Source organism: Ictidomys tridecemlineatus, chromosome 10 (genome assembly GCF_052094955.1).
Source record: "Ictidomys tridecemlineatus isolate mIctTri1 chromosome 10, mIctTri1.hap1, whole genome shotgun sequence".
Taxonomy (NCBI): Eukaryota; Metazoa; Chordata; class Mammalia; order Rodentia; family Sciuridae; genus Ictidomys; species Ictidomys tridecemlineatus.
In genome coordinates, this window is record NC_135486.1 from 52,971,750 (window position 1) to 52,992,322 (window position 20,573).

The window sequence follows — 20,573 nt, forward strand, 5'->3', positions numbered from 1 at the left end:
GTTGACTTGTAACTAAGAAATAAATATTTTTTTAAAGGATTTTTTTAGTTAGGTTGGAGACATCTTTTCTCCTTGAGGTTAGTGTTTTGCGACATTCACAAATGCTAAACCTAAATATAACCTATGAGTATTAGTGACATGTAAACATTTGGTGAAAAGAAAAAATGAAAGGAATATTTTTGTGAGCCCCTTCACCTAATTTTGAAAAGTGGTAAGGTACATTTGTGTTCATTTGTATGCTTTCTGCCAAAAGAAAGCCATGTCAAAATCCAGATTGCATGTCCCTAGTATAATTCTGCACTGGTTTAACAAAGATAGCTAGTTGTCTTATAATCACTAGGTAATACATAATTTTCAAAATAATGAACACTTTAAGTTCCTCCAGGAATTTGTCATTATATTAAACTGTCAGAATAAGGGTAGGAATTACAGTCCAATGGAAGAAAACAATGTTGCCAGTTTTAAATGTGTAATTTATATTATGTATATGTATTATTTCAACTGAATGTGTATTATCCTGGAAAAAAGTGGATTTGCCTTTTAAAAAGACCTTTCCTTTTTAAGATCTTAGACTTTTTAAATTAATTTTTCAAGTGAGGTATATAGCTTTTTCCATTGTGTTTCCTTTGTTAATAACATGATTTTCAATTTAAAATGTAAAAACCTTAACTCTTTCCCCCTACCCCCCAACAGCAGTGGCCAGTAACCTTGGTGATAGTGGAAGCTCTGGGCTCATCACATCTGAAAGTCCTGTTATCTCTGAACATACCTTAAAAGAAGATCGTGAACTAGAAATTGATGTACTAAAAGAAAGTGTTGACATACCAGAAGAGAAGCTACCAATTCCTGACAGTTCTCCTGACACTCAAGAAATTCATGTAAAAAAAATTAACTTTTCACTTTTTTTGTCAGTCTTTTAGTTTTGGTTTAGTTAGGTTTCAAGATATGATAGTTCAAATTTAATGTATTCATTTAGTTGACTGCTGTATTAAAATCTAAAAATTTGTGCTAATTAAATACATTAATATTTTGCAGAATAAAAGAACACGTCCTTAAAGAAATTGGTTTTCATGAAAACCAATTTTCTGTTTAAAAAAAAAAGTCATGATTTAATTTTTACTTATATGCTTCAAATGAAAGGCTTTTTTAGCCAGAAGAAAACATACAATGGCTACTCCAGAGACAATAAGACTATTGAGAAGCCTATATATGAAAATGAATAGATACAATTAAACAGGATACCCCTACCTTAAGCATATTTTGAGAGGATGATATTTACCTGGGTGATATTCGATTTCTGAACAACTCCAAAAAACATTTTTTATACTTAATATGTTTTATGGTTTTTCTATGATTTGACCACATTTTTATATGATAAGAGGAAAAACTCAATTATGTATAGAAATGTGTATGGAGTTTGGGTATAAGTGTTATGAGTATCTATATTTATCTTTATGAGTGCTGTGAAATAGATGGCTAAAGTCCCTATTCCTTTAGTTGTGAAACAATAAAAATGTGGGCATGGTGTAAATGGGAATCCTCACTTTTAGGCTGTTTCCAATCTCATCTCAATGTTTGGGGAATGGGAAAATGTCATTGTCTAGGTGGGTGGTAATGTTCTACCTTCTTGGTCAGGAGATCTCTCTGTTACTCTCTACCTCCTCCTTTTTCTCCCCTTCCCTTACCAAAAGGTAAATGCAAGGACCATTCCTTCTTCCACCAAACCCTTGCAAGAGAGGTACTGAACTTGAAAGCCTTAGGAATTTCATGGTTTATGCAGCCCCAGCAAAGGGAAGAGGATTGAGTCTAGCCCAAGGGAGCTTATGTAGGTGAATTGTTCTTCAACCTTACGGGGATCATGCTGTTTAGAAAAGTGTGGATAGTTAGGTAATTTGGGGATTTTCATTAAAATATAGTTTGGGGGTTTTCTGTTGAGTAAGAGTAGAAAAAATCCTTAATTTTCATAATAGTCTCATAATAATTTTCAATTTTTTGTTTATACTGTCATAGCTAGGGAAATGTGGAATTTCTAGTTTAATTACAGTCATAGTCTCTGAATATAGTTGTTTTTGACTGAATTCTCATTTAGGCCTGAATTTTTAAATGAATATATATAAAGTAAACCTTATAGTATGTGCCAAATGTCAAATGTAGCATTATTTTGAAAAAATGCATACACCAAAAGTAAATGGTCATTAAAAACCTTTGTGCTTTAGGCTAAAATAGATTTTTAAATTTTTTAACTGGTCTCTTATCTTTAATTCATTTTAGGTAATTGGACATGAAAAGCTTGAAGTTCAAAATTCAGGAGAAGAGGCCAGAAATCTTTCATTTAACGAGTTATATCCCTCAGGAACTCTTAAGCTTCAATATAATTTTGATACTATTGAGCAACAGTTTTGTGACTTACCTGATAATAAAGACTCTGCTGAATGTGACATTGCTGAAGTAGATGGGGAACTTTTTGTGGCCCAGAGCAACTTTACCTTGATATTGGAAGGTGAAGAAGGAGAAGTTGAGACAGGTGATTCTGCAACACCTAATGTGTTACCTAAAGCAACTAACATAGCATCCAAGGAAAAACTTGTATACAGTGTGGAACATGATGATCATGGACATGTTGCAGATTTTCCATCTATCATAACTAGTGATCAAGAATCCCAAAAGGTAGAGACTTTACCATATGTGCCTGAACCCATTAAAGTAGCAATTGCAGAAAATTTATTAGGTGTGATTAAAGATACGAGAAGTAAAGAAATTACTTCAGATGTAATGGAACAGTCTGTTCATGAAAGCATACCTTTAATAAGCCAGAAGGTAATGTGTTCTACCAAATTAGTCAAACCTGTGATAAAGACTTTTCAGGAAACAAGTACCATGACTATAAATGTTAGCCAGGGTGATGACATGGTTTCCTCTAGAACACGCATGAGAAAGAGAGTCCAAAACCTGAGTATCACTACAGCAGGGCAAGAGTCAGCAGATTTTGCTACTCCCAAGATGCTAGGGCCACAATCTATAAAGAAAACTAGAAAAGCAAAAGATATTTCTGAGGTTTCTGAAAGTGCCTATTCTGATATCAAAGGAAAATCTCAGAATCAGCAAATACCTCAAAATTCTATTAGGAGAGGAAGGAAGAAAAAAGAAACTAATCAAGATACATTAGATAATATTGATTCTGTGGAACAAGAATTGCAGGTTACTTCAGGTAGGGAACTAAAAAGGTTAAAGTCACCTCAGCTTTTGGAACCAGCAACTGAAGAAATTTCTTTTAGAAAAGAAGTTAAGCTTTCATCTGTTACAAAAAGGACTCTTAGAAAAACTAAAAAATCTATAGAAAATCAGGAAAGTGTTGAAATTAATGTTAGTAAAGTAGCAAGTCCTAGCAAGACTGTCAAGAAAAAGCTGAGAAATGCTAATACAGAAGCCTCTGAAAATATGCAAGAGGGGAAATCCAATGACCAACTGCCTATTAAACGTAGTAGAAGGATCAGAGAGAAACAAGTTACTATGTCAGATAAGATAGAAGAGTCTAAACTTGATTCCTCCCAATTGATTGTTCAAGCAGAATTTGATTTGCCTGCCACAACTAGGAAACGTGGTAGACCAAGGAAAATAAATCCATCAGAAAATGTTGGATCTAAGACTGTTAAGGAAGAGAGAAGTCCCAAGAAGAGAGTTCTTAGCATCCGAAGATCTTCAAGGAATACCTCAGCTAGAAATGAAAATATTGATGTTGGAAAACCAGTTTTAGAAAAAACCATTCTAGTGCCAAATGAGGAACTTGTTTTGGTGACAAGCTCTAAGAAAAAACTTACCAAGAAGACTGAAAATCAATGTCAGAAAAGTTCATTACACTCTGTATCAGATGAAATGACACATAAACAACCAAATAACCAAGAAGAAAGATTACTTGCCACCTCAACTTTTGCTAAATCTTCTCGTAGTACAAGGACCAGGTCTAGCAAGGCCATCTTGTTACCAGATCTTTCTGAACCAAAAAATGAGCCTTTATTTTCTCCTCCTGCAGCAGAGGTACCAAGGAAAGTGAAAGGTACTTTTATTTTTATTCATATTTTATATATCATGCAGAATCTTCAACCTAAAATTTGTTTAAAAGCACTATGTGGTTTGATTTGGCTTAAAGCAAAGATTTCATGTTTCCAAATTTGTTTTGAAATTTCAAGGATTCTGTATGATTTAGTATGCTTTTTTCTTTTTTTTCCTTTCTTTTTTTAATCCTATAACTTACCTGACAATAGTATTTTTCTTTCTTTTTGGCGGGGGAGGGGTGGTACTAGGGATTAAACCCAGGGACATTTAACCACCAAGCCACATCTCCAGGCCTTTTTAATATTTACTAGCAGCAGGATCTGGCTGAGTTGCTTAGGGACTTGCTAAATTGCTGAGGCTCACTGGGATTACAGGTGTGCACCTCCGTACCCAGCTTATAGTGTTTATTTCTTCGAAATAGCATTAGAATAGTGTTTCTCTTTATTCTGTCCTTATATCCCAATGACTTAATTTTGATTTCTCTCCAAATAGAATCAGCTCTTTAAATTGAAGAACTGAGGCCATTGGCTTTATGTCCCAATGATATCCACAAACACTATCCCCCTCCCCACCCCAGGTACTGGGTATCAAACCCATGACCTTGCACATGATAGGCAAGTGGTTTACCTTTATACTACATTCCCAGCCCTTTTTATATCTCCAGTATTTACTATGCTGATGAAACTTTAAAATGCATTGTAATTTTGCAGTCACATATTCGTCATAAGCCCAGGAAAGCAACTTTCCCATATAATTGACAATTTGTCCTCAAAATGATTTGTAGCCAGGCATAGTGGTGCATACCTATAATCTCAGTGGCTCAGGAGCTTGAGGCAGGAAGAACAAGAGTTCAAAGCCAGCCTCAGCAAAAGTGAGTGGTACTCAGTGAGATCCTGTTTCTAAATAAAAATACAAAATAGGGCTGGGATGTGGCTCAGTGATTGAGTGCCCCCAAGTTCAGACCCCAGTACCCCAAAAATAGATTAGAATAGATTGGATTAGATTAGATAGAAAGAAAATAGTAAAGTCTGATCTATGAGAATATGTGGAAGGAACCAGTAGATAAAGGCTGAATATTTTTGTACATGATATTAAACTTTGTTTCCTTACTGCTTTGAAGTAGTTGGGGAAGTTTCTGAGAAGATGATTCCAGAAGCAGAAAGGATTAAAACTAACAGATTGGGGCTGGGGTTGGGCTGGGCTGTATCTTAGTGGCAGAGCACTTGTCTAGCATGTGTGAGGCATTGGGTTTGATCCTGCTATCACAAGTTAAAAAAAAAAAAAAAAAATTCTTTTTAATTAAAAAACTAATGGATTACGCAATTTTGTACCTGCCTTTTATGTCATATTTTTATTATAACATTATTTAGTTGATTTTTTAAATAAAGGTAAACATTTGTTTTACCTAAATGATACTGAGATTCTCCCCATACCCTATCCCTCATGATTTTTCTTGTCCTAACTTGGTCATTAAGGGGTACCTACCTGTGTTCTCTATTTTGGGATGTTTGCATCTTTGTAATGTGCATCATTTGTTCTAAGCTTCTTGTTGGATACATACAGATACATTTTTTCCCCCCAACTTTTCTTTAGCTGCAAAAATAGAGGCTCCTGCACAGTTGAAAGAATTAGTTTCAGACTTATCTTCTCAGTTTGTATTCTCACCTCCTGCTTTGAGGACCAGACGAAAGAATACATCCAGTGCATCCAAGCTTGTAGATGAACTGGTAAGGAATATAGGATTTTGTGTGTTTGTTTAAACATACTTTTTATTTTTAAAATATTTTAAAGGTAGCAGCCATTGTTGGTAAAAACCCGAAACCATCATGTCTCTACTCTTGAAGATCCTACTTTTAAGACAGATCTTTGATGTTGCTGATAATATATTACTTACTGGCAGCTGTAATTTAAATTACCTTTTGGGAGGTCATCAGAATTATTTGGGTTTGTTTACCTATGATATAGGTCCTTGAGCCCCTAATGTGTCATTAAAGAATTTATTTCAGAGTTAATTCAATGGCATAGTTACACATTACCCTAGAGTGGAAATTCTTTAGGGATTGTGATTCCTTTATATATATGAATGTTAATTTATAGACATTTATTGAATTATCTGCCATTAATTGGTTATTACACAAAAATAACTCAGCTCACAGTTGAATGAAATATACAGTTGAAGAGGCAAAAACAATAAGTATTTCATTGCTTGATCAGAATCATTTATGCAGGGCTGGGATTGTGGCTCAGCGATAGAGTGCTCGCCTATCGTGTGCGAGGCCCTGTGTTCAATCCTCAGCACCACATAGATGGATGGACGGGTGGATGGATGGATGGATGGATAGATAGATAGATATTGTTTCCAACTAAAAATAAATATTAAAAAAAAGAATCATTTATACCCAAGTATCTCTGTAGACTGAGGGCAGAAGAGACAGGCATTCCTGGACCAAGAAGACAGAAGATGTACAGAATGCATGGCAGGGGTGGGTAGGCTGGGAACATTCGTTCACAATAGTCATGTTTGTATATTAGATCATTTTTGTGAAAGATGAATTCTAGGCAGGAAAAAAAATTGTTGGCAGCCTAATCCCTAAAAGATGAAGATCCTGGATTTGGGGACCTAAGCAGTAGGAAGGGCAATTGTCAGTTTCCACTGGAAATAGAAACATTGAAAAGAAAATTTGGAGCATAGTTGACTTGGGAGTGAGGAATAAAGAGCAGCAATCTTAGCCAGAGTTTCTACTGAAGAACAGAAGGAGTCAGTTTTGGACTGGATAAATTTGAATTTATTTGCAGTGTTTGGCTATGTTCTTTGACTCTTTGATAAAAAACTGTTTAGATTTCAAATGTTTAATTACTTAGGATTTATCTCTGTAAAATTTCAACCCATAGGAAGATGATACTAAATCAGGAGAAACTATGGTAGAGCAAAAAGTGAAAAGAATCAGGATTGCAAAAAGAAAACAAGCAAACAAGTAAGTATGACTTTCCATTCTATAATATCTAACCATTTGTTTCTTCAAGTTACAGCTAAGAAAAGTCTTATTTAAAAGGGGAAATTATTACTTGCCTAGCATGTTGTAAGGCCCTCAATCCTTAGCACCATATAAATAAATAAAGGTATTGCGTCCATCTACAACTAAAAAAAAAATCTTAAAAATAAACTAAAAGGGAAATTATGACTGGGGAATGTAGCTCAGTGGTAGAGCACTAATGGACAAAATGCTCTGGATTTGATTCCCAACATGGCAAAAAAGGCAAATTCTTATTATGGTCATTTCTAGCATCGACTGATTTTGCTGTTGAACAAGTGATCTCCACAAAAGTCTTCACACTTTTTAAAGAAGGGTGATGGGGCTGAGGTTGTGGCCCAGAGGAAGAGCATTTGCCTAGTATGCGTGAGGCATTGGATTCAGTCCTCAGCACCATATAAAAATAAGATTGTGTATACCTTTAACTAAAAAAATAATAAATATTTTTTAAAAAATAATAAAGGTGATGGAGGTAGTTTAGTTCTCAGTTGTTCTTCCTTTTTGTAGTGGATTGGGAAGGAAGTGGATGGTTCACCTTTCCACTAGTAAAGATATTTTTAGTATTAGTAAATAATTGTAAACTTTTAAATCCTGCCATTATTTCACTAACAATAAAAAAAAAACTACATCTGTGGGGAAATTACTCCATTTCAGATTCATTAAAGGTGTCAATTCATTTTCTTTCAAAACTGATTTAATGAGACTATAATCAATAACATTATTTACTTGTAAATGTGCTTTGAACATACTTGACAAACTCCTTCATGTTTGCGAAATTATACATACATTTGCCAGTTGCTGGTGTTTAAGAACTGCTTTCTCTCATAGGCTGTCTGGGCCTGCTAGGCCCTCATCCTACAGATGACTTCTAAGACTTGGTTCACTTATCCTTGTAACCCAGCAGTATTTATTAATGCATGTGAAAAATTAAGGAAAAATTTAGCAGTGATAGTTTTAAAATAAAAGTACAACCTTAACTCTGCCTCTAATTATCTTACATGACTTTTAAAGCTGTACTTCACTTTCTCTTGAATCCATTACCTTTCTTGGAAAATGAAAGCATTTGGTTAGCTATCTTTGAGTGATGAGAAACCAGTTATTTTTGTTACTTCATGCATTTATTCTTAATTTATTCTTTCTTTCAGAAATACAGAAGAAGAAAGTTCTTGGTCACCTCCTCCAGTAAAAATTAGGCTGATTTCTCCTTTGGCAAGCCCAATTGAAGAAGTAAAGAGCAAACCAAGAAAAACTGCAGAAGTTAAAGGAAAAACTCTTGGAAGGGGCAGAAAGAAACCATCCTCCTTTCCAAAGCAAGTTTTACGCAGAAAAATGCTATAATTTTTTTCCAAGATTCTAATGTACACCTGTTTGTAAAGTCATCAAAATTGTGTGGATTATTAAAAATTATCCAATTTGGAAGAAAATAATTTATATAAACTACTGTAAATTTTTGTAAATAGAATGTCTTTAGTAAGTAAAGTAACTCCATACGGAGTGTGATTCTTTTAGTTCAGGTGTTTTTTCTATTTTATATTAAGACTTCATACATTTATATAATATGTAAATATGGCTTCTTATTGGAATGTTAAATAAAATGTATACTTAACAGTAGTTTGTGTCTGTTAGATTTTTGAAAGGGAATTTTTGTCTTAATGATTTTTATATGCTAGTAGGCATTTGTCCCATTTTTCTCTCTATAGTTAAAATACTAGACCAATCTTAAAATGAGGGTGATTGAACTATTATTTTTTAAAGTTGTTATTTTCTAACTTATGCACTTTGATTTTGTGATTAAGATTTCTAATCATAATGTGTACTTTTATTTGGTTTTGCCTGTTACTATGCTGAAATTGAATTATGGGCATGTAATTTTGCTGCCTTTTTGTAGTTTCACAAATTTTGTGTAATCTACCTACCTCAAATGAGTAGTTTTCCAAGTAATGCATTGTGGTTAACTATAATGTTGGCATTTCTTGTTCAGCAAGCTTAAGGCTATTTATCTTTAATGTCTCTTAATTCAGAGACTTATTACCCAGGTTAGATTGACCGGTTCACTGCTTATTAGCAACCTCATGAAAAGATTTGAGAAGAAAATGTAAAATAAATCTTTTACCAATATTTAGTACACCTTGTGTGTGCCTAATATTGATACGGGGAGAAGTTTGGATACATTTTATAATATTCTTGCTATAAAGAAACTTACTGAATCACAGAATTCCCTTAATATTCAGGATTTAAAACTGGCAAATTATCATAGGATCTCAGGCACAGATTGAGAATGGGAAGAGATGAGTAGATAAAGAACAAGAAAAAATGAAAGCACCCCTTTTTCTGCAGTAAGACTTTGTGCAATGAAGTGATGATACTTGATGCAGGCCATAAATTTCATCAATAAATAAGTGTTGTAAAATAATTTATAGTAGGTAATTGATAGTATGTAATGAATGGACCATTAATAATTGATGATCTGGAAACAAACTGCCTTTGTCAGCTAAGCTTTTAATGTTTTAGTATGAAGCATAGCAGTGTGGCTTTTCTACATTATTTTTCTACCAAATAACAGTATGGACAATGAGAAAATGATGAAAATGCCTCTGCCAATTAGCGACCGTGTGATAGTAGCAGTACGAGTGCGGCCATTTAGTCAGGTTAGTGGTAAATGTCACATTGCCTTTTTGAAAATTTAACTGATTTTGATTTTATTAATTTTTTAATGATAATTACAAAACTTATATTTAAGCTGCTTGTCATTTATGAAATATTAAACTTATTTAAATGAATTTGTTAATAAAGATCTAAATATGATTTAGTAAGCACTTAATTTTATTCCTTTGCACAAGTAGCACAATAAAAAAATTGATAAAAAGATATACTGTCAAGGTAATATTTTTTAAACCAATGCAATTTGGTAAACATAACCATATTATACTGTTTTTAATAAATGTACTCCCCCCATAAAAGATTTTACACAAATTGCCAATTCTAAATGAACTCTGTTATAATGAATTTATGCATAAATGTATTTTTATATTGCTTTTCACCAAAACACTGCTAACAACATTTTTAGGGTAGTTCATCAGTTATACTCTATAGAAACCATATATAGCAACCATATATCTGTATCAATGCATTGGTTAAGTTCTAAGGTAATTCTGAACTGACCCACTCGGTAAACTTTTTAATCAGCTGCTGAGGATCAAACACCACTAGAAACTGAGAACACAAAGGAAAATCCTTTATTCTCTAGCAGCTTTCAGTTTAAGTCTAATATAAGTAAATTTACTAAATAATCTGATTCAGTAAGATACTTACTGTCATAATAGTAAAGAAATAATATACCCAGAAAAAGATTAGGTCTAGCGAATTTTGCCTGGACAGATCTTAAAAGGCTTCCTAGATATTGAATAGAAACATTTGAGATGACTATAAAGAATAAATAAAATTTGGATACAGACAGTGATACAACACACAAAGGCTTTACAGAAACTTTCTGATGGGGATACTATGTCATGCTTACCTTTGATGTGATGGGGTCTTGCCCACTTCTATAACTTACCTTTACATTCATCCATGTTGCAGAAAATATTTCAGTAGCCAAGCAGTGATATAATCAGATTACATTAAGTGTAACAACTATTGACAGCTTCTGAAGTAGCATGGTTTCTTGACAACTGATCAAACCATGCCAAAGAATTAATGACCAGTAAATTTAAATGCCATTCCTTTTCCCCCAGAAGGGAGGGGGGCCATTTTTCTAAGCTACTTAAAGCAATTCTGAAGGCACTTTTCTCACTGGCCTCTAATATTGCTACAGTAACCACTTGGAGATTTTAAATAACTAATGAAAAGGATTTATAGGAGAGGGAGTAGGTAAGTCTCACACTTTAACAACTGCAATACCTCCTACATGATCTTGGTACTCCCAGGTTGTTCTTTACCTAGCAATAAGAAAATCTGAAAGTCAGTGTCTTGTAACTCCTTGCTCAAAACCTTCCAGTTATGTAAAAATTCCATTTTACAGGTTATAAGGCCTGGTAGCATATACTGCCCAACTTTAATTCCATATCTAGTCTTCATTAGGAAATCCGAGAACCAACTTCGAGATGCCATCTTTCAAACTCTTATTGAGTAATGCAATTTGCTCTGGCAATTCAAGATTTTTAGTATAGTCAGATAATATGCAACCATCACTACAGTTTTAGAACATTTCATCGCCTATAATAAAGGTTCTTTTTGGACAACCCATAAATATTCTATTTCCCCACCCATAAACAACTACTAATCTACTCTTCCTATCAATTTCTTTCTTTTTTCTTTTTTTCTTTTTTTTTGGTACTGGGGATTGAACTCAGGGGCACTCCACCACTGAGCCACATCCCCAGCCCTATTTTGTATTTACAGACAGGGTCTCATTGAGTTGCTTAACACCTCACCATTGCTGAGGCTGGTTTTGAACTCCTGATCTTCCTGCCTCAGCCTCCCAAGCCACTGGGATTACAGGAGTGTGCCAACCGCACCCAGCCTCTGTCAATTTCTTTGTGCTGGATATTTTTGTGACTGGATGCCTCACTTTGGAGATGAGGTCTTGCTAAGTTGCACAGACTGATCTTAACTTCTGATTTCAGCCTCCTGTAGAGCTGGAAATAAAGGTGTGGGCTACCATACCCAGCTCAAATTTACATTCTTTATAAAAACAGTATTTTGTCATAGATATATCAAATTTTGCTTATCCATTTTATCAGTTGATACTCTCAATTATTTTCACCTTTTGGCTATTGGAAATAGTCCTCTAAGGAATCTTTCAGTAACTTTATGTGTGGATGTGTGTTTTCATTTCTCTTGGTTTTATGCTGTGCCATCGAATAATCAATGCCTGGTTGTTTTCCAAAGCAGCTGCATCCTTTTACATTCCCACCAGTTGTGCATGAGGGTTCCATTTCTTCACCTTTTTGCCATTACTTGGTATCTTTTTGATTATATTCATCCAAGTCAATGTGAAATGGCATGCATTCCATGATTTTTATTTGTATTTCCCTAGTGACCAGTTATTCCAAGCATTTTTTCTATGTTTTTAATGCCTATTTATCATTCTCGGGAAAATTGTCTATTCAGAGAGACTTTGCTCATTTTTTATTGGATTATCTATTTTCATTCACTTATTTATTCATTAACTCATTCTGACAGGTCTGTGTTGCCCGCTATGCTGGGCTCACATGATCCTCCTGCCTGAACCTTCCGAGTAGCTGGGAAAATAAGGATATGCTCCCACACCTGGCTCTCTTATGAACTGACCTTTATAGATTCTGGATGCATTTCTTTATCAGATAGATGATTTGTTGTATTTTTATTTTTCCCACATTTTTGGTGTTGCCCATGGAAGCAAAAGCTTTCCTGGTACTAAGGATTGAACCACTAGGGTACATTGCCACTCTTATTTTTTGAAACAGTCTTGATAAAGTTGCTAAGGCTTGGCCTTGAACTTGTGATCTTCTTATCACTATCTCCCAAGTAGCTGGGATTACAGGCCTGCACCACTGGGAGAAACAATTTTGACAAGGTTCAATTTATTTTAGTGTTTGTGTTTTGTTGGAGTTACAGATCCTTTGCCCATTCCAAGGTCATGAAAATTTGCTTTCTTTGATCCATTAGGGGATAATTTTTATATATGGTTCAAGTTCATTCTTTTGCACATGAATATCTAGTTCTGGCACTATGTCTTGAAAAGGCTATCACTATTGGATGGTTTGGATAGCCTTGTTGAGAATTAACTGAAGTGGTTAAGACAAACATGACTTCCTAGTCACTGGTCTATCTTAAGTTAATATCAAAAACCTTAGACACATTCCTGGTACCAAGGGCACCAGGGTTCCACATAACCACTCTTAATGATTTTGTTTATACTATGCTGGGAAACCTGACTAAGTTTGCTCAAGGGCAATCATAGTGATTACAAAATGGTTTTGTTTAGGATATTCTGAGAAGCTAACTTCTGAAAACTAACCAAGTTGTGCCCTTATTCGTGTGGCTCATAGCTCCCCAGGGAGGCTTTCCCAATATAGATCATTTGTCATTGTGACACCCATATGTAAGGAAGGCCTCAGTGACAGAAATGTGTTAGGCAGACAGGATTAAGTTCCCCTTCTCATATGTTTACAAATAGGGTAGACCATTGGGGCCTGAAGGTATGCACGGGAACCATGAGGCAATATATATAGCACATAATCAATACCCTGATTAGACAAGGCTGCATGAACACCAGGTCCCCTGGTGTGACTGGACTGAGAAAAAACCTGCTGTTTAAAATCTCTAACCTATAGTCTTCGAGGCCGCCTAATTCCCCTCTAAAATTATCATATAAATCCCCAGACAATAACCACCCGTTGGCAATCCTCTTTGGGACTTCTCTCCTGAGGGATCTCTGCTTTCTTTCTATTGCTTTAATAAATCACTCACCCTTCATGTCTGTGGAGCTCATTCTTTAAATTCACAGGACAAAGAACATCAGTAACATTCAGTACAAATCACCAGCAGCCTTGGCTCAGTTGCTACGAGCGGAGAGCTCGGCCCATTGGCTGCTGTGATTTTGTATTAACACTCAAACCAGCATCCATAGCAGGTTACACCTGCAGTAGTCCAGATACATGGTCTCCCGCTGCGGGATCCATCTGTACAGCAAGCATTTTTGGATATGGGCCATCCCCTACTGAAGAGATCATATGCATTGGGTGGCCACCTGGAGTGGGGAGGTGGTTTCAAAAGTAACTGAGCCTGATGCTCTCCACCACTAAAGAGTTCATAAGCTTTTGGAGAGGACATTATGATGAGGATACACATGCCACTTATTTAGAGATCTGTGCTATAACAGATTGAGGCTGATTAAAAAGGCCATCCATCCACCTTTGTAGGTAGGATAGTTCTCACTGTGACTGGTAGAGTCTTGGTCAGTGGCTCCACCTGTAGTAAGTCTCTGTATACACTGCTAGAAATTCCTTTTCTAATGAGGGATACCTAGTTTCAGCTCCCTTCCAGAGCTGTGACCAAAAATCTTGTGTCCTAGTTATTCTTTTCAGAGACCCTAACTCCAGCCATCTGCTGAGTAGATGACATCTAATTGCCTCGACATGCCTGATAGAGTGTGCCTGGGCTGTCCAAGTCTTTGCTTTCACAAGTGCCTCTCGCTGAGGAGCATCCCAATCCCTCCTGTGTGGCTCCCTTTTTAACCCACTGGTGCAGGGAGTGTGGGCATCTGAATAATGAAAGCTTCCAGTAACTCAGGAGTCCCACAAAAGCCTCTACATTCCTTCCCATATGCGGAATTGGAAGGTTTGCACGTTATCTTCTACCATGCCCCAAACCAAATGAGTCTTATCCTACCTGACCACCCCCAGGAACTTCTCGGACAGATCAGGGCCCTAAATCTGGAGATGAGTACAGGTGTTATACTCTGTCCTCTAAGAGATTTTCATCTTCACCATTAGCATGATATTATCAATAAAATGGAAGCAGGCACTATCAGCAGGGAATGAGAACAGAGTGACCCTGAATCACCACATCATAACAAATAGTTGACCATGTGGAATGTCCATTGTCTTCCTCCCAAGTGAAGACAAATTGGCTCTGGCGTCAGATTGTAAGGGAATGCTGGAAAAGGCATTAGCTAAGTCCGGGACAGCATGTGCAGGACTAAGAAACAAAGTGATTTTTTTTCCCCCAGTACCTGAGTAATATTAGGTGTTGGCAGCCTCTTTGAACAGGAGCTAAGCACGCCCCCTTCGCCTTGAGTAATGAAGGTTATTGAACTGGCATCGAATACAGTGAGAAGCAAGTGGGCCTTACCTTCACTGGGCAAGGAAGTGCAGCTCTGGGAGTGGATGTCACCCAATGAGACTGGGCTACACCCTCCTGTTTCTTGAAACACAACCCCTTGCCTTATTTGGGTGGAATATTCTATCAAATGTCTTTTTACCAATAAATACAAGGGTTTGGGGCATTCTCTCTCTCTCTCTTGCCTCCTTTGCTCCTCTTGCCCTCCAGCACAGGAGCTGACCCCTGAAGTCCCAGAACTGTCCCTGACCCTGAAAAAGGTATTTTGTGTTTGTGTGGTCTTTTCATTGCCAGCCCAACTCATGCAGAGTGACCCTGATTCCATTGCCTGCAATGGGACATGGGTGACAATTAGGCACAGATAGGAAACTGACTTTATTGAACTCACTACAGTTGACAGTCTTTCTTCAAGTCCCATCTGTCTCTCCCACCCAGACAGGGTTAGTCTCAGCACATCCACATGGCAGCTTCTATGGCCTTGTGTTGACAAGGGGTGGGAAAGCTCAATATTGCTTTTACTACTCAACCAAGGTAACTAGAAAGCAGATGTGGCATGATTAACTTCATGCCAGCACCCTCAAAAAAAAAAAAAAAAAGTTAAATGTGGGGCCGGGGTTGTGGCTCAGTGGTAGAGCGTTTGCTTCGCATGTGTGAGGCACTGGGTTCAATCCTCAGCACCACATAAAAATAAATATATTGTGTCTGTCTACAACTGAAAACAATAATTTTAAAAAAGAAAAAGATAAACATATGTCTTAGTTCCTACACAGAAATAGATCTGCAACGTCTTTTTTAATAGAATGTCCACCCCTAAAATGTTTGAGGGAAACAGGGAGATCAGTACCAAAATGGAATAGCAGGAACCCTCGTACTCTTAGATGCAACAATATGTGTTTTACTCAGTTGATCTTACCCCAGATTCATCAATAGCTTTTTCCAACCCAAAAGCATTCTGGCTTTCTATGCACTTGTTTTTAATGTTCCCAGAGGACCAGTAAGTAGTGGGTTCCACATAAAACCTCTGATTACCCCTCATATCCTGGTGTAGGGGACAGATGAGGCAAGGCACCAAAGATATCAGGAAACAGTTTTATTTGGCTCCAGCCATATTTAGAGCGCACAGCTTTTGCTGTAATCAATTAATCCCCCTGAACCCAAGTTCAGGTAGTTTCAGAACTTTATACCCAGCATGTAAGGGGAGGGACTCAGAAGTTCACATAAAAGCAGCTTTTTCTTTCACTGTTCTGGGCAAGTTAACTCTTCAAGGACAACACCTGAGAAGGGGAGAGCTTCTTTTCCCTGTTCTTTCCTCCCCCTGCCAGCTACCATGTTACCATGGAGCCCAAGTGGTAACTTCTCTTATCTTAGAAATGTAGACATCTCTGTGAAGCCCAGCTCAAGGCCAGAGGACTTGTTAAAGAATCTGCGCTTTTTTAAAATTTTAATCACATTTTGCATTTGCTAACACACTTCTACAAACTACTATACTGGATAAATGTTTGTGAAAAACTAGTAAAGGGGCTAAAGGGGCGTTCAGCACCTGGAGTGCTGATTTCTTCCAGGCCAGTGACCAAATAAAATAGAGCAACAGGAAAATAGGAAGTTTACCTACATTGAACTCTTTTGTAGAGACTTTTGCTGATAGTCCCCAAATCAATTAAGGTGAAGATTTCTGGAGAAGTTTAGTTGATATTTTCTGTGGAGGAGGGGGTGTCACTATAATCCCTCACTCTGGGGAAAAACTTGGCCCCACTCCTAATGACGAAAAGTTCAAAGCCAGCCTCAGCAACTTAGCAAGGCCCTAAGGAATTTATCAAGACCCTGTCCCAAATAAAAAATTAAAAGGGCATGGTGCAGTGACACATGCCTGTAATTCCAGTGGCTTGGGAAGCTGAGGCAGGAGGATTGCAAGTTTAAAGTCAGCCTCAGCAAAAGCAAGGTGCTAAGCAACTCGGTGAGACAATATTAAATAGGGCTGGGGATGTGGGTCAGTGGTTGAGTGTCCCTGAGTTCAGTTCAATATGCGTGTACCAAAAAAAAAAAAAAAAGGATAAATAACAGGATGGATTCCTCCCACTCCCACTTTTTATCATTAGAGGTGGATCCCTGGGTTTGGAACAGCAGTGTGCTGAATGTCACTTATCCCACTTACAAAGGAAAGGTAACATCTTGCCACTGCCAGTGGATGGTTGCTGATGCGGGCTATTTGGTTAGCCAAATAGAAAAGCAAGACTTGTGGATTGGGGGGTAGGGGTTCCACCCTCTATCATTTGAACCTCAGGTCCTTCTTCACTTCTTTCTTCCCAGGCATTCCAATTTTTTCATCCCATTCTGATTGCAAGATGATAGCTAACATAGTTCTCCTCCCACCTGCCCAAGCTACGGTATCTAGCTTGGATCTTGATCTTCCATTTTCTCAGCAAGCATCTATCATAAAGACCACTCCTTCCTACATAGAATTAGATGGCCTACTTGAGACTTCCCACCAACTTCCTTTCCCTTGACCATTTCCTTAGTCTCCTTCTGGTTTGCCAATTTTTCCAGAAAAATCTAATCCCAATGCATGAGAACTGTCCGCAAGTTCTGTCTCACTGGGAAACCAAAGAAAGAAGATAGATCCAGGATTGCACAGGATGAAATTTACTGATCCAGGGTAGTAGCAAGACCAGGGTGCCCTTCAATTTAGGTCTAAGAAAGGGAGCTATGAAGTAGCTCCTGACCAAAGTGACTTCATCCAAGCTGGGAAGAATGAGATATAACCAGTTTATTTTGAGCTAATGTCAAAGATGGCAGGCACATTCCTGGCCCCAATAGCACCAGACCTGGTCATTAATCTCCGCACATCACTTTAATAGTTTTGTTTATTTACAGTATGCTAGGAAACTTTGTAGGAAAAACCAACTAGGATTACTCAAGGGCAATCATAGCCATTATGTCTCAAGATGGCTGTGGTTGTGTCAAGCCAACTCCCCATAATTCTCAATTGAATTACATTATTAATTGTTATTGTTGTTGAGGTTGTTGTTGTTGAGGTTGTTGTTGTTGTTGTTGTTGTTTTTAGTGCTATTTACCAAATCCAGTGCCTCACACATACTAAGCAAGCACTTTACCACCAAGCCACATCCCTAGCCTTATGACATGAGCCTGCATACCTACCCTTGAGCCATTACTGCCTTAATCACTGTTGATTGGCAGTAAGCTGTGACATCAGAAAATGTGAATTCTTTTTCTTCTGTCCAATATTGTGTTAGCTATTCTTGGTCCTTCACAATTCCACATTATTTTATAATCATCTTGTTAATTTTTACAAAGTTACCAGTTGGAGTTCTGATAGGAATTATAATGAATCTGTACATCAATTTGGTGAGTATTGTTTACAATGTTAAGTCTTCTGATCCATGAACATACCAATGTTGGTTTTTTCCAGTTTGTAGAGCATAAATTTCTTCCAACAATGCTTTGTAGTTTTCAGAATGTAATGTTTTACACTTCTTTCATTAAACTTATTCCTAAGTATTTTCTTTTGATGATTGTGGAAATGGAAATGTTTTCTTAATTTAATTTTTAGATTGTTTAGAAATACAGTTGATTTTTTTGTGTATGAAATAAGACATTATTATTGTTTTCTTTTTATAGTTGATTTTTGTATATTCATCTTATGTCATGAAGCCTTACTGAATTCATTTATTAATTTAAACAGTTTTTTTTAAGTGGATTCCTTAGGATTTTCTATCTATGAGATTATGTCTTCTATAGAGACAGTTTATTTCTTCCTTTCTTATCTGGAGAACTTTTGTTTCTTTTTATTATCTAATTGCCCTGGCTAGCATCTATAGTATAATGTTGAAAAGTCAAGAATAAAATTCCTTGCTGGGTACAGTGGCACATGTCTATAATCCCAGCCACTTGGAAGGCTGAGGCAGGAGAATCGCAAGTTTGAGGCCAGCCTCAGCAACTTACCAAGACCCTGTCTCATGACAAAAAATTAAAAGGGTTGGGAGGTAGTTAAATCACCCATACCACAGGATGAAACAAAGAATAAAAATCCTTTCTTGTTCCTTATCTGTAAATGAGTAACATTTACTCTTGGCAATTTTGCATGCAGTTAGTGTGAATTTTTCATTGATACCTTTTATCAGATTGAGGAAAGTTCATTTTGTTCTAGTTTGTTGAGCATTTATGTCATGAAAAGGTATTGGACTTTGACAAATTCATCTATTAAGATGATAGGTGACTTTTGCTTTTTATTCTATTGATATTATATATTACATTCAATCATTATTTCAAAACATACTCAGGATTTATTTTAATCAGGGATGATAAAGTGACAGGCACAACTACTTTATAGTCCTCTAGCCTTCAAAAGTGGTCATGCCATGCCAAGTGTCAGACACAAAGAGCAAAGCAAATCATGACCCAGAGCCTTTACCATGGTTTCCTTGGGAAGAATCAAGCAAGCCACAATAGGCAAATTGAACTAGTTTACAATTAGATAGTATGAATAGTTTGGTGGGTTCTGGGCTATAAGGTGGTCCCATAAAGTGTTTGAAACCTCGGAGGTCCCTAAAGTCTCCATGTAGATTTTTGAGAGAAAGAAGGTAAAAGAATTGAGTGTCAGTAGGACATACAGAGTTGTTGGGCGTAGACTGAGCACCAGAGTGTTCATGTGGAAGAGGCATTTCTGCGTGAAAGGGGAGAGACTGCTTGGTTCATACTCTGGGTCACTTTTTTTGCGAAGACCTCAGATCAGACTGACTTCATCTCAGGATTCAAGATTCATCAGGTGAGGGCATCCTTTACCATTGGCCAAGCCAGTCAGGAACAGAAAGACAGATGGTGGTTGATATTTGATACCCCTGAGAGCTGTCAAGGTCAGACTCTGGATATGAGAACTGCAGCACCAGGGCGTCACCCAGTGTTCTGCCTTCAATTGTCTCAAGCCTTTCTCTGTCCCATGCATGAATTCTCTCCCACAGAAAAGAAACTGAAGCAAGCCAAGACCCACATTCTCAATGCCTAAGCAAAAGCAGACCGTTCCTGCCTGCCCCAGCAGGCATCTGAGTCTTAAGACTAGCAGCTGTGCTAGACATTTTTAACTGGCTGACAGGTGCCTGGTGTAAAGACAGTTTGTCCACTAAGAAAGAGCACAGATGAGAAATGAGAGGTCCCTTGTCTGTATTACTCACCCTTCTGTAGATCCCAGATGGGCTCCCTTAATGTAACACAGAGGGTGGATAGGTAGGTTCTTTGTCTTGTGAATTTGAAAAATGAAGTCCATGGACGAGAGAGAGAGAGAGAGAGAGAGAGAGAGAGAGAGAGAGAGAGAGAGAGAGAGAGAGAGCGAGAGCGAGCGCAAAGTTACAGAATTTGTTAAAGTAATAGAAAGAAAGCAGAGATCCTGAAGAGGGAGGAATGTTTTTTTATTGAGGAGAAGAAGGTGAAAAGTTGAGCAGTTTTGGTAGAGAGAAAGTCTGGAGCAGAGGTACAAGCCTGGAGCAGAGGCCTGGACATGGGGAACCTTAGACCATTTGCCATTGTGGTTTTCAAGATCTTGGAGAATTTGGAAGTCAAACATGTCATTTTCAGGCCTGTGACTGTTTTAATTTTTTCCCCATAGCTTTATTGAGATAAAATCGAAGTACAATAATATGCACATATTTTGAA

General features: G+C 37.1%; 2 protein-coding genes across 5 annotated transcripts in view; both read left to right on the forward strand.

Annotated features, from left to right (window-relative positions):
• Ahctf1 (AT-hook containing transcription factor 1) overlaps nt 1-9,953 on the forward strand; it is a 65,343-nt gene extending 55,390 nt beyond the window's left edge. For 3 of the 4 annotated variants that reach the window (XM_005326556.5, XM_040276700.2, XM_040276699.2), the window contains 5 exons: nt 694-878; nt 2,272-4,054; nt 5,647-5,780; nt 6,946-7,028; nt 8,231-9,953. In XM_005326556.5, the coding sequence (XP_005326613.1) occupies nt 694-878; nt 2,272-4,054; nt 5,647-5,780; nt 6,946-7,028; nt 8,231-8,423 (2,378 nt within the window). In that variant the 3' untranslated portion in view covers nt 8,424-9,953. The remainder of the gene's footprint in view (nt 1-693; nt 879-2,271; nt 4,055-5,646; nt 5,781-6,945; nt 7,029-8,230) is intronic. The other variant, XM_021727176.3, reaches the window with a different exon arrangement.
• LOC101957045 (kinesin-like protein KIF28P) overlaps nt 9,650-20,573 on the forward strand; it is a 73,421-nt gene continuing 62,497 nt past the window's right edge. The window contains exon 1 of the mRNA XM_078024679.1: nt 9,650-9,733. Within this exon, the coding sequence (XP_077880805.1) occupies nt 9,650-9,733 (84 nt within the window). The remainder of the gene's footprint in view (nt 9,734-20,573) is intronic.